General features: G+C 51.7%; 2 protein-coding genes across 4 annotated transcripts in view; both read right to left on the bottom strand.

Annotated features, from left to right (window-relative positions):
* POU2F3 (POU class 2 homeobox 3) overlaps positions 1 to 9,096 on the bottom strand; it is a 75,713-nt gene extending 66,617 nt beyond the window's left edge. The window contains exon 1 of one of the 2 annotated variants that reach the window (XM_045370906.3): positions 9,028 to 9,096. In XM_045370906.3, coding sequence (XP_045226841.2) covers positions 9,028 to 9,088 — 61 coding nt within the window. In that variant the 5' untranslated portion in view covers positions 9,089 to 9,096. The remainder of the gene's footprint in view (positions 1 to 9,027) is intronic. The other variant, XM_045370908.3, reaches the window with a different exon arrangement.
* A 16,616-nt stretch (positions 9,097 to 25,712) lies between these two features.
* The window catches only part of OAF (out at first homolog), a 47,093-nt gene continuing 44,902 nt past the window's right edge, over positions 25,713 to 27,903 (bottom strand). For both annotated transcript variants that reach the window (XM_074015452.1, XM_045370910.2), the window contains exon 4: positions 25,713 to 26,791. In XM_074015452.1, coding sequence (XP_073871553.1) covers positions 26,526 to 26,791 — 266 coding nt within the window. In that variant the 3' untranslated portion in view covers positions 25,713 to 26,525. The remainder of the gene's footprint in view (positions 26,792 to 27,903) is intronic.

Below are 27,903 nucleotides of genomic sequence, written 5' to 3'. Positions count from 1 at the left end.
TCAGGACTTTTCCACACTCAGGTGCTCATTGCCCTAATCGTTTCTGGGGGAGGAAGGTGAGCCCAAGGTACAAAAAGGACTTACTCCCAGCTTGGGGCTGGGGGAGTCTGCAATTTTGGGTGCCTCAGTGAAGGGTTGAGGCCCAGAAAGCTGCAGTGGCCTGAGTCTCTGGATGCTGCTCAGTCTTCCAGTCTGCAGGGTAGGTAGGTATCATGCTACGCCGGCCAGCAAAGGACAGACTGGGACCTCCCTCTCCTGCTGGGTCCCCCATCATCATCCCCCAATATCTCCAGGGAGGGAGTGAGAGGAATGGTAAGGAGGTGATAAGAAGATGCACCAGGGTCAGCTGGAGGGAGTGAGAGGAACGGTGAGGAGGTGATAAGAAGATACACCAGGGTCAGGTGGAGGGAGTGAGAGGAACGGTGAGGAGGTCATAAGAAGATACACCAGGGTCAGGTGGAGGGAGTGAGAGGAACGGTGAGGAGGTGATAAGAAGATACACCAGGGTCAGGTGGAGGGAGTGAGAGGAACGGTGAGGAGGTGATAAGAAGATACACCAGGGTCAGGTGGAGGGAGTGAGAGGAACGGTGAGGAGGTGATAAGAAGATACACCAGGGTCAGCTGGAGCATTGCTCACGGAGGCCACAGGAAAGAGACTTTCTAATACACAACACAAACTCCGCTCAGGTAGTGCACCGCAAGGCATGAGCCACCGCGCCCGGACAGCTACCATTGTCTTATGTCCTCTGTCCCTGGTTCTCCACATTGACTCCCAGTCTTCCTACCACCATCTTTAGGTAGAAATTCCCCGTAGAGACCAAAGCTGGTCTATGTACTGTGGAGGTCCGGGACCAGATATAGACAAACAGTGATTATAAGAAGTTAGAAATGTTGGCTGGGTGTGGTGGCTCACACCTGTAATCCCAGCACTTTGGGAGGCTGAGGTGGGCGGATCACCTGAGGTCAGGAGTTCGAGACCAGCCTGGCCAACATGGTGAAACTCCATCTCCACTAAAAATACAAAAATTAGCCAGGCATGGTGGCACATGCCTGTAGTCCCAGCTACATGGGTGGCTAAGGCAGGAGAATTGCTTGAGCCCAGGAGGTGGAGGTTGCAGTGAGCCAAGATCGTGCCACTGCACTCCAGCCTGGGTGACAGAGCAAGACTCCATCTTAAAAAAAAAAAAAAATTAGAAATGTTAATAGCACATGCAAGCACTCCATCAGTGGGCCTCCAGCTGAACTGTGTGTGAGCCCATTGGGTGCTGTTGAGTACGCATGGTAAGTGCCAGCTGCATGCTGTCGGGCACAGCACGGTAAGTCTGGATACGTGTCTGTGACAGGCTGGAAATATAAACACTGGTCCTCCTCCCAGACTCTTTGAGAAGCAGTGCTCTGAGGAATGACTACACATAAGCTAAGGGAACTCTGGGTGGTAAAAGATGGCTCATAGATGCCTCCTGCACCAGGCTCCCTCTCCTTTTTCCCCTTTTACGTTGGACAGAAAAGGAGTCCATGCTCTACTGGGGGCTGCAAAGGTGGCAACAGGGGTCGAGGGGTGACCATTTCCTTAAGGAGATCTCCAAGAGGAAGAGGGACTGGTGCCGGGCAGGGCTAGCTCAGCTCCTCATGGCTCATCTGAACCATACAATCCTGCCCCCTCTGCTTACCCTAGTCCTGGGTGTTGGCTGGGGAATCTATGGATGAGAAAGTGTCTATAGTTGTAAGTCATGGTACAGATGTGAGTTGCTGCTGTGGCTGTTTTATTGGATAAAGTTCTATGAGTGCTGGAGGCAGAGAAGCAACTCCTGGCACCACAGGCTGTTCTCCTGCTATCTCTGGCACATGGAGCCACAGTCTAAGGCTGAATGGTGAATCAGTACCTACTAATTTCCCTGTCACAGAAAGGAGAAACAAGGTGGGGTGGGAGCCACTCTGAGAAGGGCAGAACAAGGCCGGGTGCGGAGGCTCATTCCTGTAATCCCAGCACTTTGGGAGGCCAATGCGGGTGGATCACTTGAGGTTAGGAGTTTGAGACCAGCCTGGCCAACATGGTAAAACCCCATCTCTACTAAAAATACAAAAACTAGCCGGGTGTAGTGGTGGGCGCCTGTAATCCCAGCTACTGAGGAGGCTGAGGCAGGAGAATCACTTAAACCTGGGAGGCGGAGGTTGCAGTGAGCCGAGATTGTGCCATTGTACTCCAGCCTGGGCAACAAAGCAAGACTCCATCTCAAAAAAATAAAAATAAAAACTAAAAAAGGCAGAACAAGAGGTGTGGGCTTATGCAACAGCATGAGGGTCTTAGGTGAGAGATAAGAACGGACTTCCAGGCACTGAGGATGGCATCCTGTAGGAATAGGCAGCCAAGGCCAGGCGCAGTGGCTCACGCCTGTAATCCCAGCACTTTGGGAGGCCAAGGAGGATGGATCACGAGGTCAGGAGTTCAAGACCAGCCTGGCCAAAATGATGAAACCCTGTCTCTACTAAAACTACAAAAAATTAGCTGGGCATGTGGCACACACCTATAATCTCAGCTACTCAGGAGGCTGAGGCAGGAGAATTACTTGAACCCGGGAGGCAGAGGTTGCAGTGAGCTGAGATCATGCCACTGCACTCCAGCCTGGGCAACAGAGCAAGACTCTGTCAAAAAAAAAAAAAAAAAAAAAAGAAAGAAAAAAGAAAAAAGAAAAGGCAGCCAAGAGAAAATGTGAGATTGGTTGTCTTAGAGATATAAAATAGACAAAAAATAAGTCTCTAAGAAAGTAGCTTCTCTCATTTTCGAGGGATGGGTTTGAAATATCTCCAAAAGAAGAGAGAGACATGGACAAGATGTCCTCTCAGGAATTCAAAGCAGGAATATCAGGACCCCCTCAATGTCTGGGGGGCTATGGTTTCATTCCTCTCTTCCAGAGAGGTGAGGGATGGAGCCAGTACAGACAGAGGTGCAGACCCTAGAGGCCACCTAGCCCACCGCTTCATTTTATTCCTGCACTACCCATCTCCTTCTATTACGATGAGGAAATTCAAGTCCTGGGCACAAGTGCATGCAGGACTTAATGATGGACTTTGAAAATTATACACCATCACACAAATACAGTTCAGACTTGCTCTGTCATTTAATCATAAAAAGGGAGGGAGTGTGTGTGTATGTGTGTGTGTGTGTGCACGTGTGCACACATGCTCACACATGTGCTTCATCTAGAGATGATTGTCAGCTGGACATGGTGGCTTACACATGTAATCTCAGAATTTTGGGAGGCCATGGTGGGAGGATTGCTTCAGGCCAGGAGTTCGAGACCAGCTTGGGCAACATAGCAAGATCCCGGCTCTACAAAGAGATAATTTTAAAAAATTAGGCATAGTGGTGCACACCTGTAGTCCCAATTACTCCAGAGGCTGAGACAGGAGGATCACTTGAGCATAGTAGTTCAAGGTTGTGGGGAGCTGTGATCACCCTACCATACTCTAGTGTAGGTGACAGAGTGAGACCCTGTCTTTTTTTTTTTTTTTTTTTTTGAAACAGAGTTTTGCTCTGTCTCCCAGGCTGGAGTACAGTGGCGCGATCTCGGCTCACTGCAACTTCCGCCTCTTGGGTTCAAGCAATTCTCCTGCCTCAGTCCCCTGAGTAGCTGGGATTTCAGGTGTCCACCACCACATCTGGCTAATTTTTTGTATTTTTAGTGGAGACAGGGTTTCACCATCTTGGCCAGGCTGATCTTGAAGTCCTGACCTCATGATCCACCCGCCTCGGCCTCCCAAAATGCTGGGATTACAGGTGTGAGCCACTGCGCCTGGCCGAGACCCTGTCCTGAAATAATAAAATAAATAAAAATGGTTGTCAAGTACTTCCTAGATTTCTCCTGTCCGCTCTGCCATTTTAAGAATAGTTTTATTAATATTTGGACTGAAAAATCACGCTCACCCCTAAAAGTCTTCTGCCCATTCCTACCTGGAACCTCACCTCTCAGTTGCCATTTCCAGCTTGTTTTCTTGGGGAGGCAGCAGGGTCTCATTCTTTCTTTGGGACCTTATGAGAATCACTACCCTCCTGTGCCTCAGTTGTGCTTCCCTCTAAAATCATGTCCGTGCCTTCTGAAAGCCATGCAGAAAATCGCCAGGGTTAGGTGGGGAGACTTTCTGCAAAGGGTCCCCAAACAGCTGACTTGCCTCTGAGGTCCTGCTGCGGGGTGGGGCTGACGTTAGTCATTCCTCCTCATAGACAAGACAGTGGAGGCCAGGGAGGAAGGGCAACAAGAAAGGCTGACAAAGCCCAGTCCCCTCCCTCATCTCTAGCTTCCCCCTTTCCCCCCTGGGCTTCCCTCTTGGAGTCTTTCCTTCACAGATCTCTAAGCAGAGCAAAGGTGCCAAGGCACTTGCTCTATAGTCATCTGGGCTTGAAGCCCCACCCCCTGCCCCTGGCCCTACCCCTGCCAAATGACAACTGAGCCTAAGGGATATGGGGGTGGGGAGTTGGGGGGGGTGGGAACTGCGGCTCCTTGGACTAGATTAGTCTATCTGTGGGGAACTTGGCTCCCCTCTGGCCCCTCTGTGCCATCCTCCATAATTTTGCTACCATTGTCTTGTCTTTTTTTTTTTTTTTGAGACCAACTCTCCCTCTGTCGCCCAGGCTGGAGTGCAGCAGCGCCATCTCGGCTCACTGCAACCTCCACCTCCTGCATTCAAGTGATTCTCCTGCCTCAGCCTCCCGAGTAGCTTGGATTACAGGCACGTACCATCACGCCTGGCTAATTTGTGTATTTTTAGTAGAGATGGGATTTCACCATGTTGACCAGGCTGGTCTTGAACTCCTGACCTCAAGTGATGAGCCACCACGCCCGGACAGTTACCATTGTCTTATGTCCTCTGTCCCTGGTTCTCCACATTGACTCCCAGTCTTCCTACCACCATCTTTAGGTAGAAAGTCACTAGAAAGACTCAGTCTTAGTTCTGTCATTCTCTAGGTATGGGAGCTTGGGAAAAGTAGCTAAGGTTCTTTCTCATCACCAGCCTTCATTTCTCCATCTGTGAAGTGGGCTAATAGTACTTACTCTCATAGAGTTGTTGTAAAGGCCAAATGCATGAAGTATTTGAGAACACCCTTACAGACATATGTTGTCACTGTTATCCAGGCAGTCATGAATTCCTGCACTAGAAGGACAACTCCTTGAGGACAGGGGTGCTCTTCATCTAAGCCCAGGATCTGCCACCAAGTCATCCTCCAAAGATGTCGGTTATACAACTACAAGCTAAGTCAGAGAAGAGGATCAGAGCCCAAACAGAGAAGACAGCTGTGGGTGTCAGATGAGAAAAGACTGAAAGGGAAGCTGGAAAGAAAGGAATGGGGAGAAAACCAGAAAAAAGGATGGAGAGAGAGAGAGCTCAGAGCTGAGGAAACCTGCACAAAAATGCAAGATCTGGAAACTGATGGAAAGAATTGTGAAAAGCAGAACTGTGCACACATCCTTTACAATTCAGCCCTTAGACATTATCTAGTCCAAACCCCGACTCTGTGGGGAGGAAAATAAAGGTCCATGTGGGGAAACGCTTGCCAAGATAATATGTAGGGAGCTAATGGCAGACCCAGGATAAGAGTCTGGTAGAGTCAGACAAGGCCAAGTTTGATTTCTGGCTATAAGCTGTGTGATATTTGGTAAGTTAGTTTCTCACTCTGAGCTACGGTTTCCTCATCAATGAAAATGGGGTTAATCATGTCTCTATCTCATAGCCTTATTGTAAGAATTAAATGAGATGCTGTAAATAAAGTTGCCTACATGTGCCTGCTGTGGGAGGAGGCTCTGTGAATGTTATGGTCTCCCTCCTTCTTCCTGACCCTCTGTTCTTTCCTCCTTTATGATTGAGGCAATGATGTGACCAGCATGGTCAAAAGTCACAGGGTTAGCCACATCCGTACTTGGGGATTGTCAGTTACAGACTGGAGGGCTTTTGAAATGTGGGTAAGGCTATATTCTCATCAACCACCTAATTGAGAACAGAAAAAAATTGTTGTCAGCCTCAAGAGTGGAGAAAAGTCCCAGCGCGGCGGCTCATGCCTGTAGTCCCAGCTACTTGGGAGGCAGAGGCAGGAGAATCCCTTGAGCCAGGAGTTTGAGGCTGCAGTGGCCATGACTGTACCACTGCACTCCAGCCTGGGCGACAGAGGGAGAACCTGTCTCAAACAAAGAAGTGGAGGAAAAGTAACAACAGTTAAGGAAGCAATAGGTAGGAAGGACAGAAAAGCTGATAGTTCAGAAATCTAGAAAGAGGAAAGAGTACCGAACAGGGGCTCTGAGCTTTGGCTGGTCCCTTGTGCTGCTGCAAAGACATTCTGAGCCCTCGGGCAGCTTATTCTTCATCTATGCCTCGGCTTCCTCACAGGCCAAAGAAAGGAAAAGATGTGCCACCCGGCCAGGTCTCCACCAGCCAGGAGGTCTGTGTCTGGCCCTGAGAATGCTCTCCTGGGCATTCCTGACCAGTGCAGATGGGGAAATTTACCTCCCTTTCCCAGTTCCTACCCCCAGTACCCCTTGGGGATTTCACACAGCAAAGGGGGTGCTTTCAGGGAGCCGGGGCTTTCTAACTCACCTTTGTTTATAGTTCCTTTAAAACCCAGAGACAAACCACCCCTTAATTCATGCACTACTAAGAAGGTGAATCTGCCTTTTAAAATCCAAAGGAAGCCATTAAACCAGGTTGGTAACCATTGTGACTCATAATAAGCTTTCTTCTGTAAAAAAGTGAGTCAGAACGACTTTCCAGGAAGTTTGGTTACTTTAATTAGCCACCTCTTTCTTCTTGCCCTTAAACACATGCAGTAATTTGAAGATCACCTAAGTATTGATGCTACCAGCCAGGAGCCCTGAAGTGAAAGATCTACTGGTGGTGGTAAAGTTCCAGACATCACGGGCTCCTTGGAGCTGAACAGGCACCTGTGCAGAATCCTTTCCTAAATGGTGAAGGGAGCAAACCAACTTTCCGGGCTGACGCACTGGCCTGAGTAAAGCGGGGAATGAGCCAGAAGTACTCAGCAGCGAAGCCCATCTGTATATTCCAGAATCTTAATGACGGTCACAGCTGCCATGTGCCAAGCACTGTTCTAAGGAATTGAGACACCATCTCAAATAACTCTCAACCCACTCTCTAAGTTGGGCATTAATTTTCCCCTTTTACAAAAAGGACAAGGATAGATTTTCAGGTCATGCAGCCAGTAAGCAGTGGAGCTGCAAATTTTATCCCAGGTCTGTTTGATTCTAGATCCATACTCTTCAAAGGTCATCCGTTCCTACCTCCTAGGGAGGCAAAGTGGCTGGTCTAAGGTCATGTATTGAATTGGCGGTAGCCCTGGATAAGAGACAGATTCTGAAGGTCTTAGCCAATGTCTGGATTCTTTCTCTCTTAACCTACTTTATATATAGCTCCCAGATAGGAAGTCAGAATTTGCTCAGATTGACCGTAACACACTAACCCTCCTAAGCCCCAACAGGATCTGAACTCCCTTTCCTGGCTCCTCTTTCAGGGTTCTGTGTGGCTCATTCTCACTCCTAACACTATTACCCTGACTTGGTCACAGTAACAGAACACCAGTGCAAGTTGGTTAGGTGTGGTCTTCTTCCCATGTGGACACTCCCTTAGCTGTGTCCCCACACACCTGGGCAATGGGCCCCAGGTAAACAGAATTGGCTCCAGTCAGCCTGCTTCCAGAAAAGGGCAATCCAGCTTCTCTGGATCACGGCTCCTGGGCTGATTTTTCTCTAGGGAAGGGTGTCAGTGTGGGGACTGTGTCCATCACTCTGTAGCTGAACTAAGTTTAAAGTCTTGCTCAGGTATTTGAGATAAAAGGGAATCTTCTTCTCAACTGGGAAGAACAGGTGCCCCTCTCCACAGACCCTTAGTAAAAGATACTCTGCTAAATAATCAATTGAAACATAAGTGTGACCGGCCCACATTCTCCTTGGTCTAGCTGCCTCTGTACATATGCACAGCAAACTAGAAAGATTGTAGTTTGATGTGTATTGCTACCTGTGCAAGGAAACACTGTTTCAGTATTAAACTGGGAAGCAGAAAAGTTTATGGCAAATGCATACTGTGGATGCCCTCCCCACCAAGACCCCCAATTATCTTGTCCCTGACAAGAATCTCATAGCTTCAAGAATGGAACTAGACTGCTCTAAAAGATTTGAAAAAGATTTTAGCTCTGGGGGACATTGATTCTCTTCCACTTCTAATTTCTATGTCTCTAATGATCCAGATGAAAGACTAATTGAGGTCTGGTTGGAATGCTATTAAAGTTATTTGGTGGTGTTACAATTTATACTCATCTTTAAGTTCTTTTTAATTATATGGAGCTTTCAAAGCAAGGCTTGGACTATGGAGGTAAAAATAGAGAGCTATGAAACTTTCTTTTTTAATTCTTCTTTGTTCCTCTCACCTTTTTTTGACATGGTCCAGCCTCAAACTCCTAGGCTCAAGGAATCCTCTCACCTTGGCCTGCTGACTAGCTGGGACTACTGACATCCTTTCTCTTCTTTACAAAGCAAAGTCATCTCCAGGCACCAAGTCTTCCTCTCTGAGCCTATTTGCCACCCACATGCACATTATTTGGAAGAGAAACATTTGTACACAGGCCTCTTTGGTTAGTGCCTTAAGGAGCACTATCGAGGTATCTGGGGCTAAAAGGCCCTGGTTCCCATCTAAGAAAGACAAGTTCTGCCTCTGCCAGTCACAGCAGTTGGGAACACAGCTGCTCCCGCACCTTTTTGGTTTTGTTCTGTTTTAAAGTATCTGGTCTCTTCCTAGCCTAGTTCCAGAGGTTTTGTTCCACTGAGGACCAATATCTACTGTTCAAAGGCTCCAGAATCATATCCCATGTCCTCAGGGAATTCACTTAGTTCCTAAGACCTAGCGTTAGGGTCTGGTTGGCTGAAAGACCAAGTGAGAAGAGATACCAGTTGTTCAACAATTCCCAACAACTCTCTTCCTCCCACCCGCTGCATTCCTGCTCCATCCCCTAGAAGAGAAGATCCTTACCTGGCTCCACCTGGCTGAGAGTGTTGCGAGCATCCGTGGAATCAGCTACATCCCCACTCATCTTGATATCTGCAGGGAAAACACAACTGATTTTAATAACAGGTCACAATTTTTCTTGCTATGACATATGTGGCTTTAACTAAATAGCAAAGATGAATGTGTAATTACAACAACCATCAGACTTTCAAATTCCTGATTCCCGAACATACAACTATTAGAATATTCATAAGCTTGGGGGCATGGATCCCCTCCTCCCATGCTCGCCTCCTCTCCTTGCCTTTCTCTTCCCCTTTCCCCGGTGCCACTGCAGGGTCTCTCACCTTTTGCATCATTCATGGCCACTTGCTTCTATCACCAGGACTCAGTTGGTAAAAATTTAACAAGGGGGTGGAGGGGACACTTCCCATTTCCAACACTCGTTTCCTTTGGGATCTGAGGAATTTATTTTATTTTTAAATAGTGAAAGAATTATCCCTCCCCGCCTGCCTCCCCAGCTCTGTTTCCCTTAATAACCCCATCCTGGAAGGTAAGAGTGCCCTTAAACCAAGGTTCGCCCTTCTCACCTTTCTTCCCAGGTCCTGCCTGGGTTCTCTGGTCTCAGAGGTCAGCCCACTGTCTGGGGATCAAGCCCTAGCTCCTGTGTTGTTCTCCTTGGAGACCCTGTCCTTTGGGGATCCTTACCTTCTCTCCTACTCCTTCAACTGGCTCAGTGAGGAAGGGATGGCAGCGGGTCAGTGCCCCACAGAAAGAGAATACCTACACCAAGCCCCTGGCTCAGTCCCCGAGTCCTGCTGGTCCAGCATCTCTGCCCTGCTTCATTTCAATAAATTAAACATTTACCCTTAACAGACAGCTGCCACCACCTATGTGGGAGGCCCCTAAGTCTCCTCTTGGGGTTGGCAGGGGGAAGAAAAGAGGCAACTTTGAACCAACTCACTCTCTCTCTGCTCCTCTCCTTATTAAACCACCCAAAGACTGAAGCCTTAAAGACAGAAGAATATTTTATTCAAATCATGTTGACCCCCGCCCTCCCCCTTCTCTGGGGCAGCACTTTAACTCTTTCGAACCAGATAAAGTCTTGGTGAACCAATTTGCATACTTGGCTCCTCAGCCAATCCCAGTCAAGCAGCCTGTCTTAATTTGCATCAGGTAATCAGGCAGTTGGCAGTCTGGATGCCCAGGTCTGGAGATGATCAGGATGAGGAAAAAGGGTAGACCTGTGCCCCAGGGAAAGAGGGGAGAAAACCTACTTTTTCTTTTTTGTGCGTGTGAGGAATAATGTGTGTGGCTCCGGCCGAGGTGTACACCACCTCCGGAGCGTGGCAGTTTCAATGCCAAAACAAGCCAGAGATGGGGGACCCAAAGATTTAGAGCCTAGAATACCCCAGAAGTAGGGGAGAAAGTAAGGAGTCACTGTGGTTTAAGGAATTTTTCAAGACCAGCCAAATTGAGGGAAGACTCCAAGGTAAACACTCAGAGCTCCATGGAACCCTCCCCAGACAACCTGCACTGCACTCTGTGGTCAGTCACAGAGCTCTAAGGAAGACCTGCCACCTTACCCCACCCCGCCACCTCCTAGTGCATGGCATTTGGGGAGGCATTTCTTGAGCCTCACCTCGATCCGCCCTGCTGCAGTCTCAAACTCTCAAAGTCTCTTTGCCACACATGAATATGCAGAATAACTACTGTGGACCACCCAGACACGTTTGCAAAGGGCTTCTGCTGCCACTGGCCTTCTGTTCCAATGGAGAAATGGGCTCCCCTGTCCCACCCATTAAGTACTATCCACCTGGAGCTGGGCACTGCCTAACGCAGATCTGCTCAGCTCATACTTCACCGTGAGGGTTCTTCAACAGTGCTGAGAAGTGGCCCTGAGTCAGAGACTGCTGGAAAGGTGCAGAGGAAGTTCCCCCCACTGGTGGTTTCAATTTGCTTCATCAGCACCAGGATTCAGGGCACGGGATTTGGCATCAGACAAACCTGGATTAATCTCAGTGCCATCACTAACTAGCTGGGGGACCCTAGCCACATATTCGAATGTGAATTTTCTCACCTGAAAATGAGAATAATGATACACACTTCCCAGGGTTTTTGTGAGGATTAAATGAAATACTGAATGAAAACTGCCAGGGAAAGAGTTCAGGCACAAAGTAAGCACCTAACAAATGAATTAATTAAACAGACATGTAGGCTTAGGTGCTAGTCCCCTTCCCTTCCTGCCTTCTTCTCATGCCCCTCCGTTAATCCCTTGCCCCATTACAAGGAATAGCTTTGGTTTTCTGTCTCAGCCACCATTGTAATTTGTCCTTTATCTGGGAAACCATTAGGATTCTCCAAATTGTAACTTCATAGAAAAAGTGTTCATGAGGATAGGAAAAAGTTAAGAAGCAGTGATGCTGGGAGGACGACCAGAGTCTCTGAATCAACTGATTTCAAACTCCTGACATTTAAGAAGGTAATTCTTTAGCTAAACTGTAATCTTATGCCTAGAACCCAAATTCTCCTCCAACACCCATTCTCCACATCACCTTCATCAAATACACACAGAAGCTCTCATTCATGCTTTAAGTTAGCCTAAACTTTAGTCTTAATTATGCCTAAAAAATAACTTTTAAAGGCATCAACCCCCTCCCCTCCTCATCTGCCAGGATGTCTACTCATCTGATGTATTCATTATGGGAGCAACAAGGTGGCACTTCAGGATTGGAGGGGCAGGGTGAGATGACCTGTCAAGCCTCTTCTTGAGTCCCATAGGATGCTAAGACACTGAGAACCTGTTCCTGTTGGGTAGGAGGCTCAGGCTGATGGGTGGGACGAGCTTTTGGGTCTCAGCCTAAAAATGGGCCAACACCGAAACTCCCTGAGACGCTGTAACCCTTCACCTGTCGGACAGCACTTGCCAGGGGTGAGTGAGAGAGGTGTGGGGTGGGGCCAGGCTCCTCTGTGTTATCTCAGCCAGAGACTGAGTAGGCTCCTTGCCATCACTCCCTTCCCTGGGGAGGCTCAGCTGCTCTGTGTAAGAGCCCAGACACCAGCTGCAGACCCTCACCTGCCCTACTCAGCACCATCACACCCTGAAGTTAGTCTTGGCTTGTCCAGGAGCGGCCCCTCCTTAGACATCTGAACTCTCGGGAGGAAAGCTCGAGAGGCAGCGTTCCCCCCAGGCTGCAGGCTGAGGGTCCTGGACCTCCTGGGACCAGGCTACTCTGGGAAAGCAGAAACCACCTCTCTCCTAGCATCCATCTTCATGTTCTTAGAAGGACGGGAGCTCCCTCTGGCTCCTTCCTCACATACCTGCTGATGGTGGCGCTTCCACCGGGAGACTTCAAAGGACCCACCAGCCCCACTTCTGAGCCAGCCAAGGCTCCAACTCTCCACCAGAGGAGACTTCTCTCATTTCTTCTCAGTCCCACCATCAGGCCTTCGAACCCAAATGCTATTCCTGAGCTCCAACTGGCACCCCTCTGTGAGACTCAGCCCCTCTTTCCCAACCTTGGTGGGGAACAGCTCACAGTGAGGAGAAAGGCAGAGAAAGAGACACCTGGGGCAAAGCAGGTGTGCCCCCGCCAGCTGGCTTCCCACTGTTTTCCTTTGTCTCTTATCTGCCTCCCTAGCTGGCCGCCTCTGGCCTACTTCTCTGCCTGTGTTTTGTCAGGGAGCAGGGAGCCCTTCCTTGCCTCGGAGCCCCTGTGTCTTGTGACCTTCTGCCTGCTCAGGTCTTTGTGCTTCCAGGTGAGAGATGTTCTATAAAATACAAGGTGCGAAGGCTCCAGACAGACCTGAATCATGGCTCGTACCCAGGTTATCAGAGCAAGACAATGGGGTTGACTTGGCTGGCCCCAGTGCGAGTGGAGCCTTTAGAGTGGGGGACCTGGGAGCAAGCCTATGCTCTAGTTTGTGTGCTCCTGTTCCTCCTCCTTCCCCCATCCAAACTCCTCCAGTAAATCAATTAAGGAGGAGACCCCAAGGGCCCAGCCCCGGGAATTCACAGGGGAAGCGCTGGGAATCAAGGTCAGTAGGATATAGGATTACTGTGGCAGGGGAAAACGGGACTCAAAAGAGACCACATTTCCCAAAGAGGATCTTGGACTAAGGGACCCTAGAGAGGGACCCATAATGAGATATTCCGTAGATGGAAGAGTGATCCTCCTTCACAGACCCCACAGCAGGGTGCGCACTGCAAGACCCTACAAAGAAGATCTTGAACCATAAAGGCCACCAGGAGGACCCAGCAAAGAGAGCTGTCCAATAGAGACCCAGTCAGAGAGAGGGGACAGAAAGTCCCAAACTCAGAGACCTCTGGAGGTGCCACTGAAGGGGAACCCTCAGACACCACAGAGGGGCCAAGACCCAGAAACTGCACAGGGAGGCCAGGTAGCCCTGAGCGGGGAGTGGGCTGGGGAGGGAACAGGCAAATGGAGAGAGATGAATTGGGGAATCTACCCCAGTTCTGTGGAGACCCCGCCTTGAGGAGTCGCCGCACCTGGGGTTGAGCTCAGTCCCCCCATGTGTTGGGAATCCCTGCTCACAGGGACAGGGTGGAGAAGGTGTCTGGGCTTCTGAGAAGCATCAGCCAGGAGCTCACCCCCGGGAAGGCGTAGGGGGCTTGGCCCTCTCTCCACCTCATCCTCTGGCGCTCTCTGCTCTCTGCTATATCCTCTGAGGCCCTGGGCTGCCTCCCTGCTGGGTCCCAACTGTCCCACCCCACCCCCCACTTCTGCAGAATGGGAGCCTCCAGCAGACAAGGAGGTGGAAAACCCCCAGGAAGTCTGTGATCTTGATGCTAAAAAACCTCCCATCCACTGCTAAGCCCACCTTTGTGAAGAGCCTTGCTCCCATTCAAACCCTGGCCTTCTCTGCGGGAAGTGAAGGGGAGAGCACCTACCCGGGACCTGCCCAAGGTATGCCCAGTTTAGAAACAGATTTTCCTCAGACTCTGGATGACACCCAGTTGGATGGTTTCTTCCGCCTCACCTAGCCCTTCTGGCACGTCCTGGGGAGCCACTCAGTGCCAACATCTCACTGCCAGCCTGCCTCTCACTCAGCCCTGCCAGGAAACAGCATCTGGGGAACTGGGCACTCAAGGTTCCTCCCTCCAGGCACTCACTGATGCTTGTTTTCAGGCTAGGGAGGCCTCAGACCTGCTCTGCTTCTTGGGGTGGGTCTGGAGAATTGCCTCCTCCCTACTCTGCCAGAAAGGAGACCAGGTAACAATATTTCCATCAACAGCCCCCAAATCCTAAAGAAAGATCACTGGGTCCTGCCCACTTTGACAGTAAGTTGCTAGGTTAGAAATGGCCGGGTCAGGTACTGCTTTCTTCACCTGTTCTTTGCTCAGGCCCTGTGACCTCCAGAAGGCCCACCCTAACTCCAAGTCCCAAGCCAAGCCCAACCTGGCTGCCTGGCAGCTCTTGCCTTAGCCCAGCTGTGGAAGGAGGAACAGCAAGGTGAATGGAGCGGCTGGGTTCACTCCATGCCCACCTCTCATTCATTCATGCAGGGAAGCCTGACTCCCGGCAAAGCATTTGCATCTCCTAGATTTCCACCCCTTAGGGAAGGAAGGCATGGGACGTGGAACCTAGAGGATGTGTCTGTCACCATCCCCTCTCAAACACATGGGGTATGGCCCCTGCCCCAGGGGCACCTCTGTAATTGCCCTACCTCACCCACTTCTCCTAAGCCCCCCAACCACATAAATGTCCGCTTTGCCTCAATTTCACACATATGCCCGGACACCAGCACCCGGCATGTGGACATACACATTTCCCTCACTTATGCACTCCCAGGTCCACACCCCTGACTGAGTGAGTGAACCACCCATCCCTGCAACCTCCTGAGACTATGACAGTTCAGCACACCGACGTCCCACACAACTGCCACTCCCCAGACCGGGGGCTTCGAAGCCCTCCCGCCCTCCACCAGCCCCCACCCTTTTTCTTTTCCAGGGTTTCTTATCCCAGATCCCCTCCCTTTAGTCCGCAAACACTGACCGGCGCCCACCCCAGGACAACCCGCTATCCACACCGCCCTCTCCTGGCCGCTGGGAAACAAGCCCCCCTCCCCGACCAGAACGCTGTCCCTCTCCTTCACCCCTGCCCACACGCAGTGACACCTGTCAGAGCTCATTCCCTCCGCCCCTCACCTGTGTGCATGGACTCCAGATTCACCATCCTGCCCCAGGCGGGGCCAAAGCCAGCGCCCCCCCAGGTCCCTCGCGACTGCCCCAGCCGGGCCCCCTGCGAAGCCAGGGTCTCCTTCCTCCAGCCCCCGGCCGCCGCCACCGCGGGAGCCGCTGCCGGAGCCGTCGCCGCCACTGTCGCGCGCTCCGCTGCTCCGGCCCGGGCAACACTCGGCGCCGCCAGGATTGCCACACTCCCCAGGTGAGCACGCGGCGCGGGGCGGGGGCCGCCGGCCACGCCCCCTGGCAGGAGCCCCGTGCCTGGCCCCGGGCCCATGCAAAGCAGCGATTTGCATACATGGAGCTGGCGACCTGGGGAGGGGGCCGGGGGTGCTGCCGGGGCGGGTCTCGATCCTGGGGAACACCTGCCTGCTCCAACCCGGCCTAGCAGCACCTCCTAACCGCGCCCGGAGTGGCGCGAACTCCTAGTCCTGCTCGCCCTTTTTAGGAAGCCCTGGCGTGTTCTCCAGCCTGAGCCCGAGCTTCCTTCTGGATAGATCCCGACGTGTAAGCTCTGCAAAGAAGCTGGAGTGTTTGGAGAAGTCGGGGATCTGCTGGAAAGAATTCGGTTTTGGAATCTCACCTCTCAACCGCTTACCAGCAGTGTGGCTGGGACACGGTTCTTCACCTCCCGGAGCTCATTTAACTCATCTGTAAAACAGTGCAGGTGCTAATCGGGTTCTCTATGAGGCTGAGCAAGTGGCCAAGCTCACCTAGCCCCCATGGCATCCTCATAGCATTGTGGGATTTAGAGGGGGTGCAGCTTATTATTAGCACAGTTTCCAGGTGCACACAACTGCTTCCTGCTTGCCCCTCCCTGTCTCCTGCCCCAGGTCCCAGGTTGCTGTGAGGCTCTACGAGAGGATGGATGTGGAAGTTACCAGTGCCCAGGCTTTTGGTGACAGCCACCTCCCACCTCCAGAGCTGGGAAGTGACTTGCTCAAAGGTGCACACTTCCCTAGTGACACAGCCTAGCGGGAATGAGGTCTCTGGACTCCCACTCCAGTGCTCATTGCAGCACCCACCATAGACTCATCCCTTTCTCTTCCTCTCTTCAAGTCCCAGTAAGTGGTTCTGTCACCACAGGATGGCCTGCATGGAAGCCCAGACGGCTGTGTGCAGACAGGGGGGCAGAGCCTCGCTTTCCTTCCCAGACAGGACTCATGAACATGTCTTCGCCTTAGTCCCACGGGCTACTCCCCATGCACAGAACAGGTTTTGGGCTTTCCTGCCTCTACACCTTGTTTACAGTGTCCTTTCCCCCTGGCACGCCCATCCCACCATGCACCCCGATCATTCCCACGATAACAACCAGCATTTCATGTGTTTTCACTGTGTGCCGAGCACTGGGGTGACCAGCACTTGAGGGGCATCTCTCCTGCCTTGTTTAGTTCTTGTTTAGTCCTCAAACCTGTACATTGTACTATGATTAGTTCTTGTTTAGTCCTCAAACCTGTACATTGTACTATGATTAGTTCTTGTTAGTCCTCAAACCTGTACATTGTACTATGATTAGTTCTTGTTAGTCCTCAAACCTGTACATTGTACTATGATTACTGCCATTTTACAGATGGGGAAAATGAGGCTTAGAGAGTTTAAGTTCCACGTTCTTTTTTTTTTTTTTTTTTTTTTTTTTTTTTTTTGAGACGGAGTCTTACTCTGTCACCCAGGCTGGAGTACAGTGGTGCGATCTCGGCTCACTGCAACCTCCCCCTCCTGGGTTCAAGCAATTCTCCTCAGCCCCTTGAGCAGCTGGGACTACAGGCACGTGCCACCACACCCAGCTAATTTTTGTGTTTTTAGTAGAGATGGGGTTTCACCATGTTAGCCAGGATGGTCTCGACCTCCTGACCTCGTGATCTGCCCACCTCAGCCTCCCAAAGTGCTGGGATGACAGATGTGAGCCACTGTGCCCGGCCTAAGTTCCATGTTCTTAACAGCCTTCGTGGCAGGTTCTGAGGGCCTTTTCTTAGCTTACCTCCTGGTTGGTAACTGATCAACTGTTTCATTCTATTGCCCCCACCCCAGCACCTAGAACAGGGCTAGGCACACAACAGGTATCAGAAAGTGTTCCATGGGTGCTAGAGGATTAGGGCCCAGAGGATTAGGAAGCATTTAAGTGCTTCTTCAGATCCACATACGCCACCCTCCCCAGTCAGGATGGACCACTCCCAGATGGACCTCCCCTCTCCATGCTCCTGAAAAGAAGGGAGGAGAGAAACTTCTTGTTTCTTCTGGATGAGGAAAGAGACCAGCAAGGGCTTATTGGACACCCAAGGGTGTGCCTCTCAGGACACTCAGCCTCTGTTCCTTCCTTCCCTCCTCTTCAACCCGCCCCCAGCTCCCATCCCCTTCCAGCCCTTTCTTCTCCTCCCCAACTCTAGGTTTGGCCTCTTCCCTGAAGTCCATTTCTTACCTACAACTGCGCTCACCTGCCACCATTCTGGAAAAATGCCTGCACACAGTTTATATACCCCTGTGTGCTTGTTATTTCCATATCTCGATTTGCATATTATTTGCATGGCCATGTGCACCGAGGGTCTCATTCTCTGACCACCTTATGTGGGATCTGTTGCCCTTTTTCATGTGCAAAGTCACCTTTCTTCTCTGGGCTTTAGTTTTCCAAAAGTCAGAGAGGCCCATATTTGATAATTACGAAGGGCCTTCTAGCACCAGCAGTCTAGGATTCTGGGGTTCTGAGGCGAATGAGGAGATGGAGTTCTTGTGGGGATTGGGGTGGGAACGGAGGCACGGATAGGACCTTGGAGGCTCACAGTTGGAGGCACAGCTTTGGGTTCCAAACTTGGGGTGTGGAGGTGGGAGGATGAACAGGTCAGAAGGGGCTGAGTGGGGAGAAGACAGCAGATACTGCCTCGTATTCATTCATTTACTCATTCACTCAGTAAATATAGATTGAGTGCTTCCTACGTGCCAAGAGCTGTGCTCCATGCTGAACATACACCATCTTATTTTAGTCAGTGCCACTTTAGATGGAAGGTACAATTATTAGCCCTCTGTTACAGATGAGAAAACTGAGGTTCAGAGAAATAAATGCAGTTAGTAGACTACAGAGTTGGTATTTAGACCCAGGGCTGCTGACCCCAAAGCCAGTGATTTTAATCCTGCCCTCCAGTTTCTGAATCTAAGCTTCCCCTTCTCTTATCAGATAATGAGGTATAGGGAACCTAGATATCATTGAACCCCTCATTTGAGGGACCTGAGGCCCACAAGCAGGGGGACTTACCCTAGAAAACAGAACAAATACATGGTTCGCCAGAGACCTTTCTACTCTTTCTGTTCCTCCCTCATATGCCCTTCCTGATGCTTAGGAGGCTGGGGTGCCCTCCAAGTCCCATGTGTGTATGGGGGTGAGAACGGTGAGCAATCTTTATTCCTTCTCTCTCTCTGACTTGCTAACCAATCACTTCAGTTAGATGAGCTTGGAACACAGAAAAACTCCTTCATCCCTCCCTCCTTTCCAGTTCTTGTAGTCTCCATGAAACCAGCTTTTTGAGCCCCAGGCTGGAGTGAAGTAATGGGGAAAATGCCAACCCCCGTGAGCCTGATACTCCATGTGCCTGTTTAGCTTAGGAGAGGAAAAGCTGTGGGGAAGAGAGAGAGATAGGGGGTTGCCTGGAGGTTAGAAAGGAACAGAAGAAAGAAAGGGAAAAAGAAGCCAGGACAGGATATTTCTGTGCCTTTGGACATCAAAAGAGTTATATGCAAATAAAATGCAAATTAAATGCAAATCACCCTCCCTCCCTCCTTTACCCCACCTCTCTCAACAGCTGGAGGACTTTTTTCAGAGTAGCAGAAGCCTTACTCCGGGATGCTGTGGGTTTGAAACTGTCAACTCTGACCCCTCCCCAGGCCCTCCTGGGCCTCCTGGAGTGACATCTAACCCCCTTGGCTGCACCTCTAGGGAGTCACTAGCGCCCCAGGCTTCATTTCTGTTTGAACATATCATCAGCTTCTTTTGCTTCTAGGATAGAAGGTCCTAAGAGTCAAGCCTCCTTTCCAGACACAGCGGGTGGAAATGGTGCACAGGCCTGGGGAGGGTACTGTGTGGAGTGGGCCCGAGCCCCCTCTGCACCTCAGCAGAGAAAAGGGACCTTCTTGGCTGTAGACCCTGGGCTCACTCCCATTTCCTGTCCTGTCGGCTGGATTGAGTTGTCAGGGCTAGGAGAAGGGCGGAGAGCGAGGCGTCCTGGAAGGCCACCAAGGAACAAGTCCCTTCTAGCCCTTTTCTTCTGCCAGATGGGCCACAGGGCCCAGAGCGTGGGGGTACAGGAGGGGGTCAGCTCCCGGTCCTTGGATCCATCAAAGAGAATGGAGCCCAACTCAGATTCCACGTAAAAGCAGATGGAAGCGAGGGAGAGGCTAGGAAGGACTTCCAGGCCTGTTCTAAATCATACGTCAAAGTACATCTGAGGGCATCATAGCCAGAAGGCTTTTGGTGGAAGTGGGGTTCGTGTCAGGGTGACACAATGCAAGGTGTCTTGGGAACCAGGATAAGGTAACTGTGTCTGGGGAGGGCATGGGTAGAGGGCAGCAGTCAGGATACAGAGCCATTCTCTGCTCTGATGTCTCTAATGCTGAATACCCCAAGGGACATCTCCCCATACCCAGCCTTCACCCATATTGCGGGGCAGTACACACAAATTCATTGTCCATTTTGCACTTAAAAGTTCAGAATCATGGATAATAGCAACATATATTTAATTTAAAGACAACGTAACAGCAACTCTGCTTCCAATCAACTTTTTTGACTTTGAGGCCGGCATTGGGCCTGAGCTGGATCTTTCTAACTGCACCTTCGACAGAGCTCAGCCTCGGCCTCTGCCTTGGCCAGTCCTTTCCTGTCTGCCCCGGCCCACCTCACCCCAGGTAACCTTCCCAGGCCACCTGCACGCTCAAGTCTAGGCCCAGCGCGCCCTCTTGTGGTCACAGGGGCACGTGACCCTGACTTTTGCACCTCTACTGGCAAGACCCTGGAGAGGTCTTTTCACCGGGGAGTGCCCATCCATGGCTGGGGGGTGCACAGAGGAGGGCCCCAGGTCTAGGCAAGATGGTGATGTTGAATTTAAGTTTCAGACCACCACTGAGTCTTCTAGTCCCTGCTCCCCATCAAAGACCAGACCTCAGCTCAGAACCCCAGTTGGAGTCAGCCAGCTTGGTTGTTTCTGCTCAGTCAACGCAGTGACAGGTGCTCCTGGCTTGTTGGGCTGTCCGTCCTGTTGCTGGACATCTCTGCCAGTCAAAATGTCCTACCTCCTGCACTGCCCTTTGCAGTGATCCCCGTGGGATCAGTGGTCATTCATCCATTTACAGCTGTGTCGGGGACCCCCTGGAGCTGCATGGGGCTAGGAGCTGGGAATGTAATGGACACTGTCCCTACCTTCAGGACGCCCACAGTCATTGATGCTTGTGGACCAGTGAGCAGGCAGGTCCCTCATCCTATGGCATGTGCTCTAGAAGGAAAGCACAGTGAGGGGAACCTGCCATGGGGCACACCTTCCCCAAATCTGGGAACGTCGGGAAAGGCTTCTTGGAGGAAGAGATATCTAAGCTACGATCCCCAGCTAAGAGGGAGAAAGCAAAAGGGAACAAACAGCATATCCCAGGAGGGGGCGTGGAGCATTTGCGGAGTCCCACTTAGTATAGACAAGGACTGAGTGTGAGAGGCGCAAAAGCAGGAGCCACGAGGGTGGTGATATTCACATGGGAAGGACCTGGAATCTGTCCTGACTTTGGTGAAAATAGTTCAACCATTTCAGTAACAGATGACGTGTGATACACATCCTAGCTGATTGCTGCGTAGCCTTGAGTAGCGATTCCAAGGTTGGAAAGTGCTGGGGAGGAGGATGCTGGCAAAAGTTGGTCTGTGAAGGAGCAGGGAGACATAGGGCAGAGGTGGAGAGGGACCTGGTTTGGAGGTGTTTTTTATTTTGCTCTTGAGATGAGAAAGAATGTGAATTCTCCAGGGCCACTGGGAAGGAAGCAGGAAAGGGAGCGATGCTGGAGGAAGAGGGGATCGTTTCCCCCAGAGAGGGAGGTCCGGAGGAGTCAGGAGAAAAGACACGCCGCCCTCAGGACAGGAGGGGACCTGGGAAGGTGGGTGCCAGTGCAGGCCTGGGAGTGGTGAAGAGGCTTCTCCTCTCAAGGCTTCTGCTTTCTGTGATGTAGGAGGGGAGGGAGATGCCTCTCATCTTGCCTCTCCCTGCTTGGGAATCAGGACCTTGTCACAGGAAGCAGGGCTGGTGAGATAGTCGCCCCCAAGGGAGATGTGGACACCACCCTTGTGACTGCCTTTCCCTGGCTCCACTGAGAGCCCCTGAGGTCCGACCCTTCTCCATGGAGGTCTGCACTGAATCCCCACCAAGTGAGCCTGCACTTTCCACCTACTTTTACCCTCTTCCCTTCTACCACTGAACCTTTCAGGTCCCCAGCTGGGGCCACTGTGGTTATCAGTCAGGGTCTCTGCACAAAAACAGAACCAACTTAACTCGGAGTGCCTCTAACGAAGGTGTTATTGACAGAGATGCCAGCAGGCCTAAGGGAACCAGCACCCAGAGAGGGGCGGCACAGCGAAGTGGGTGCAGAAGAGGCAACAGGAGGAGACAGTGGTATGGGAGCCCCGGAAGGTCTGGAGCCTTGGAGGAATGAAGCCAGTGCCACAGGTGTGGTGCTGAGGCAGTGAGGAGTGGGGAACTGATGCCCCACTGCTGTCCTGTGCTCCCATCTGCAGTGCTTCTCATCGGCTGAAGCCAGAGAGTGCGGGATCCCAGGTGAGGGCAGAGGAGGGTGGAGGGGAACGACGAGCTCAGCTGTCACCTGGCTACAGCCAATAGCTGATACTGAGAATAAGCCCTGGAATGCTGTCGTGTTTCTCACTGATCAAACAGCAAATATTTTATGACAATACCAAGCGATGGCAGGTGTGATGATTCATTTTATGTGCCAATTTGGCCAGGCTCTCATACCCAGCTGTTTTGTCAAACATTAGCCTAGACGTTGCTGTGAAGGTATTTTATAGACGTGACTACCTTTATAATCAGCTGACTTTAAGTAAAAGATCACCCCTGTATTGTGGGTGGTCCTCATCCAATCAGCTGAAGGCCTAAAGAGCGAAAACGGAGGTTTCCTGAAGAAGGCATTCTACCTTGAGACTATAACACAGGAATCCCACCTGAGCTTCCAGCCTGCGGCCTGCCCTACAAATTTTGGACTCCAGGCTGGCCACAACATTAACTTTTGCCTCAGCTGTCAGACTGCTAGTTTGTTAGGATTTTGAGCTTGCCAGACCCCAACATCCAGCAAGCTAATTCCTTAAAATAAATCTTTCTGTGTGTATGTATCTTACTGGTTGTTTCTCTGGAAATCCCTGGCTGATACCACAGGAATGTGAGAGAATGGAACGTTCAGACATTGCTAGTTAAGTGTGTAAACTGGAATAGCGCCATCTGTAGGGTGATCTGACAGCATCTACAATGTTCATGCCTGTGACACAGACAATCCAGTTGTAGCATCTACAGTGTTCATGCCTGTAACACAGACATTCCAGTTACTTGCTTTTTCTTTTCTTTTTTTGTTTTTGAGATTGCGTCTTGCTCCATCACCCAGGCTGGAGTGCAGTGGTGCGATCTTGGCTCACTGCAGCTTCCGCCTCTCGGATTCAAGCAATTCTCCTGCCTCAGCCTCTCGAGTAGCTGGGATTACAGGCGCCCACCACCACGCCGGCTAATTTTTGCATTTTTAGTAGAGACGGGGTTTCGCCATGCCAGTCAGGCTGGTCTTGAACTTCTGACCTCAGGTGATCCGCCCGCCTCGGCCTCCCAACGTGGTGGGATTACAGTCAGTTGCCTGGTTTTTTCTATTCCTGCCTACAGCCTGGCTTGTAAGAGCAAGTCACAGTAAATAATTCGATTTTCCATCAGTAGCCAAACTGCCAATAGACCATTTGGGAGAATGTTAGGTGATGGGACATGGAACGCCAGTGTCGGGGAAGGCCTCAGAGATAACCGAGTGAGATCCTCTCTCTTATGGGATGTGTGTGACCCACCCACGGTCACGCAGAGCTGGGCCCTGGCGGGTGCCCATGCTCCTCACATACAATGCTGGCCTCGAGCCTTTGGTTCTTGAGAGTGGCACCTTGCCCTCCTTTTTGCCGGAGTCCTTGTCCCCTCATCCACCAGAGCCAGGTCCAATAAAGACCCTGGGGTCCCCCAGCTGTGGCCCACAGTTCCCCCACTGAAGGCCTCCCTTGGCTAACAAGCCTGAAGGGAGAGATGCCTGAAGAAAACCCACAGGAAGTCCACAGTGAGGTCCAGCCCAGCCCGGGTGAGGTTGTCCAGGGAACCAGGAACAACTCATCCTCCCAGCTTGCAGCAGCACCAGTGAGGGCTGGGTTTCTGGCCTCCCCGAGGGTGCTTTGCTTACCCTGGCAACGGGAAACCAAGAGCTTCTTCCTGCCAACGCTGGTCCCAGGGAAGCTTTGGACACTCTCCCCACCACCCCCTGCCCACCACACGTTCAGTGATTGCTACTACAGACTGGCCCAGCAGGTGCTCCACACTCCACACTCCTCCCCAGCCCACTGAAGCCCGGGTCCCCCTCCTGTGGGTGAGCTGTGCTCTCTGAGGTTCTGGCTGGCCAACCTCATAAAGCCATTTGGGTTGGGAGAGGGTGTGAAGTAAGAAGGACAGGGGTTGGATCCCAGTCCTGTTCTAACAAGATGTCTGGACTTGAACTTGGGCCGGTCGCACAATTTTATAAGGGAGCCACATCTATAAAATGTTACAGAATCGCTACAAGGAGCCAATGGCCTCATTTATATGATGGCACTTTGTAAACCCTAAAGTCCGTAGAGAAATGAGCACTGATATTACCTCTCCCAGGTGTTTTACACGCCACAAAGGCCTCCTGAGATGGGGAAGTCTTATCTCAGTGTTTCCCAAACAGCTAACCACCGACATCGATTTTAACAAGTTCCTAAGTGATTCCGATGCACACTCAAATTTGCTTTTCAGCAAAGAGGTGACTGTCATGGCAGGATTTCAGGCGCTGTGACAGTGGGGCTGAGGTGGTTGGGCGAGTGCTTTGGAATGGTGGACTCGAGCCCTTGGATGTGGCCCTGTGGGAGGCGTCAACTTTGCAGAGTGTAAGGTCAGTCCAAAGTCTCAGGGAATCTTCACATCCCCATCCCCTGAGACTAAGAAGGAGCCCAAGGCAGCTGATGTCTGTAGTGATGGTGGTTTTTTTTGACATTGCTTTTTTAAAAAGCATTATTTTTGGTGACTTGGAAATCAGAAGGGAAGGCATACTGATTTGGGGACACCCCTTCCATCAAAAAAGGCACACAGGAGGTAGCAGGTGCCTTCTCCAAGTGTCCCTCGCCTGCCTGGAGCAGTGGCTGGGGCTTGGGATGGAGGCCCTGGCAGAAAGGGAAGGAGAAAAAAGCCTGGGGGGTGACCAATGGGACAGCTCCCTCCCCATCCCCCAGCAAGGCTGAGCTAGTCCTTGAAAACAGGTTCAGAAGGGAGGTGTGCTCACCTGAAAATGTTATCTCCCCGCGGACCCTGAGCTTAACCAAGGCCCAGCAAACCCAGCTCCCTCAACCCTCTGGCCTGCACGTAGGGGCAGTCGCAGCCTGTTCTGGGAGCTCTGGGAGCAGAGCAAAGGGACCCCCCTGCAAACCCCTTCCCTCTCCAAGGCCTTTGAGGAAGGATCTGACTCTCCCCATCTTTTCCCCGAGAAAGTTGAGTCCCCTGGGGAACCCGTGAGACTCTCCCAGCCCGGCACCTCCGCATCCCTCTGGAACCATCCAGCACCCTGCCCAGCACCCTGCCCGGCACCTCTGCATCCCTCTGGAACCATCCAGCACCCTGCCCGGCACCTCCGCATCCCTCTGGAACCATCCAGCACCCTGCCCGGCACTTCCTATTACAGCCTCTTCATGTTGAAAGACACTTTGGAAGTGAAGAGCCTTCCAGATGTCCGATTTCATTGCGTCAGGCTTATAGCTGCAGGAATGTCTGCTTTTTTTCACTAATAGTAGATACTAAGAATGGTTAACAGTGAGCACTATGTGCTAGATGCTTGACATGCAAGAATTCACTTCGGTCTCTTAAGTAAGCTCCTTTTATAGCTAAGGGAGTGGAGGCACAGAGAGGTCAAGCAACTTGACCCATGGCTGCAGAGCAGGTAAGCAGCTGAGCCCGGATCTGAAGCGGGGTTCCAATCTCCATCCCATCTCTTACCTTTGCGCTGGCTATTTCTGACTGGCTTACTATGGTTGCAGCTATGTCTGTCTCCTTGTCTTGGGTGCAGAAGTTTTATCTCATCCTTCTCTAGTAATATCTTCCTTCTCCTCCTTCCTTCCTCAAATGGCTGAGCACACAGTAGGTGCTTTAGAAGTTGTTGTTAAGACAGGCCACTGCCACGGTATGGGGACACTTCTGACACCAGGTGGCAGCATTGGCCAAAAGTTTTCTCCAAACTCTGGGTCTTGTCAAATAAAAACTTAAAATGTTTATTTCTGGTAGAAATGATAAATACTTTGCATTAAAAATCTGGAATTCAAGTTTTCCTCGTACTTCACGCTCCCTCCCTGCCCCAGAACCTTACAAAAATATTTCTGTGTAGAGAGGGAAAGAGCTGGGGCCTGCTCTGGGAGGCAACGTCCAGGTGTCTGGGAAAGGCACTAGTGGTCTGCGGTCTGTCTCAGCGGCGGGAGGTCTCCACTCGCCCCACAGGCAGCCTCGGAGCCAGAAATGAGAACTCGCTGTAATCCGGGACAGGGGCTGCATCGTGGGTCCCCAACAGCTCCTTCTTTGGGGATGGTGAGCCCCATGTTGGGGAGTAGGAAGGGACTGAGGGGCCAGCTCCTTCCAGATGTGTGCGTGGGGAGGGCAGTTGTGTCTGGGGAGGGGGTGTCCAGCTGTAGACTCCTTTCAGGGTCTAAACATTTAAGGAGCTCAGCAGAAGAACCACAGGCCATCACATTTTGGTGGCTTGCAAGTGAACACTCCAGGGGAGATGCAGGAGGGAGGGGTGTAGGCCTGGGGAGCCCCTCTCTCCCTCTCTGCCCATAAGAAAGGCACAGGGTGGGAGTGGGGGTGCCTTCATGAGACCCCCCTGCCCTGCCACACCCCTTTCACAGTCATCTGAGATGGGGCCAGAGGGGTCCAGGCTCCAGGGCAGGGGAGTGGGGAGGGAGGGAAATAAGGCCTCAGGTGGGGGATGCCACCCCCTCTAGTGGCTGGTGAAGAACAGTGGGCCCAGAGCAGCCACCCTCCAGGTCCCTCCCACCCTAGCCTGGCTAGGGGTCCTCATCCCAGAGACACAGCTGCCTCTGGGGCACGTAGAAGTCGAAGCTGTAGCTCTTCTGGCAGCTGCGGATGCCACACTTGTAGGGTGTGGGCCGGTCGCGGCTGTGGCAGTACTTGAGCATGCAGGGGTACCAGGCCAGGCTCAGGCCATAGCGGCAGACACAGGGCTTCGCGCGATCTCCCACCTGCCCACAGCGAGGCAGCTCCGCCTGCTCTGAGGCCTTGGGCAGAGCCTCAAACACAGAACTGTCCACACCTGGGAGAGAGAGGCAAGGATCAGGGAGGGAGGGAGGGAAGGAGCTCCCCTAGCCAGAGGCCGCTGACATTCCCCACTTGGTCTCCTCTGTCATCCGACATGCATTTACAGACACCTCCATTTCCAAGCTTGCCATGGGACACAGAGGTAAGACCTGGGCACTAGTCTTCTCCTTGTTGGGCTCGCTGGAGAAACATTAAACAGGAATCACCTTCCTGTACGGCATCAACTGTGTGCCAGGGGCTCTCCTTATAGTACCTCCATCTATCACCCCATGGGCTAAGTATTGTCATCCCTGTTTCACTGATGAGAACGTCAACCCAGAGAAGTTTAATGATCTGGCCAAGGTTTCAAGGCCTCCACGCGGCCACACTGCCACACAGTGCTTTAAAAAATCACCACACTGGAGTGTGCCGAGATGGAGGCATGGGAAGACGGGCCTGGAAGTCAAGGAAGGCTTCTTAGAAAAGGTAACATCTGGCAGGGCACAGTGGCTCATGCCTGTAATCCCAGCAATTTAAGAGTCCAAGGCTGGTGGATCACCTGAGGCCAGGAGTTTCAGACCAGCCTGGCCAACACGGTGAAATCTCGTTTCTACTAAAAACACAAACATTAGCTGGGTGTGGTGGCAGGTGCCTATTATCTCAGCTACTCTGGAGGCTGAGGCAGGAGAATTGCTGGAACCCGGGAGGTGGAGGTTGCAGTGAGACGAGGTCATGCCATTGCACTCTAGCCCGGGCGACAACGGCAAGACTCCATCTCAAAAAAAAAAGTGACATATGAGTAGGGCTAGTCAGAGAAGGGCCAGCAAAGCACACCCAGAGGGGCAGGTCAGATCAGGGTGACCAGGGCTCGGGGCAAACGGGAAAGTGTACATATGAGGGGCGCTGGGGGAAGATGGAAGGGACGGGCCCTGGTTAGGCTCAGGGGCTGTACGGGAGTGGCCAGCTTCTGGGGGACGCTTACGTCAAGCTTGCGGCGTAGTCTGGGGTGCAGGCCATGGGGGAGGGTGTATGTGTGTGGAGGGCAAGACCACAGCTCAGTTGGACATTTCTAAATCTGGGCCTGCCCTGGGAGGAGCAGGCATTTCTCCAGTGCTCAGCTGGCTGGCA

Source organism: Macaca fascicularis, chromosome 14 (assembly GCF_037993035.2).
Source record: "Macaca fascicularis isolate 582-1 chromosome 14, T2T-MFA8v1.1".
Lineage (NCBI taxonomy): Eukaryota > Metazoa > Chordata > Mammalia > Primates > Cercopithecidae > Macaca > Macaca fascicularis.
Note: the sequence above shows the minus strand (reverse complement) of the source record. Positions and strands in the feature narration are given on the sequence as shown.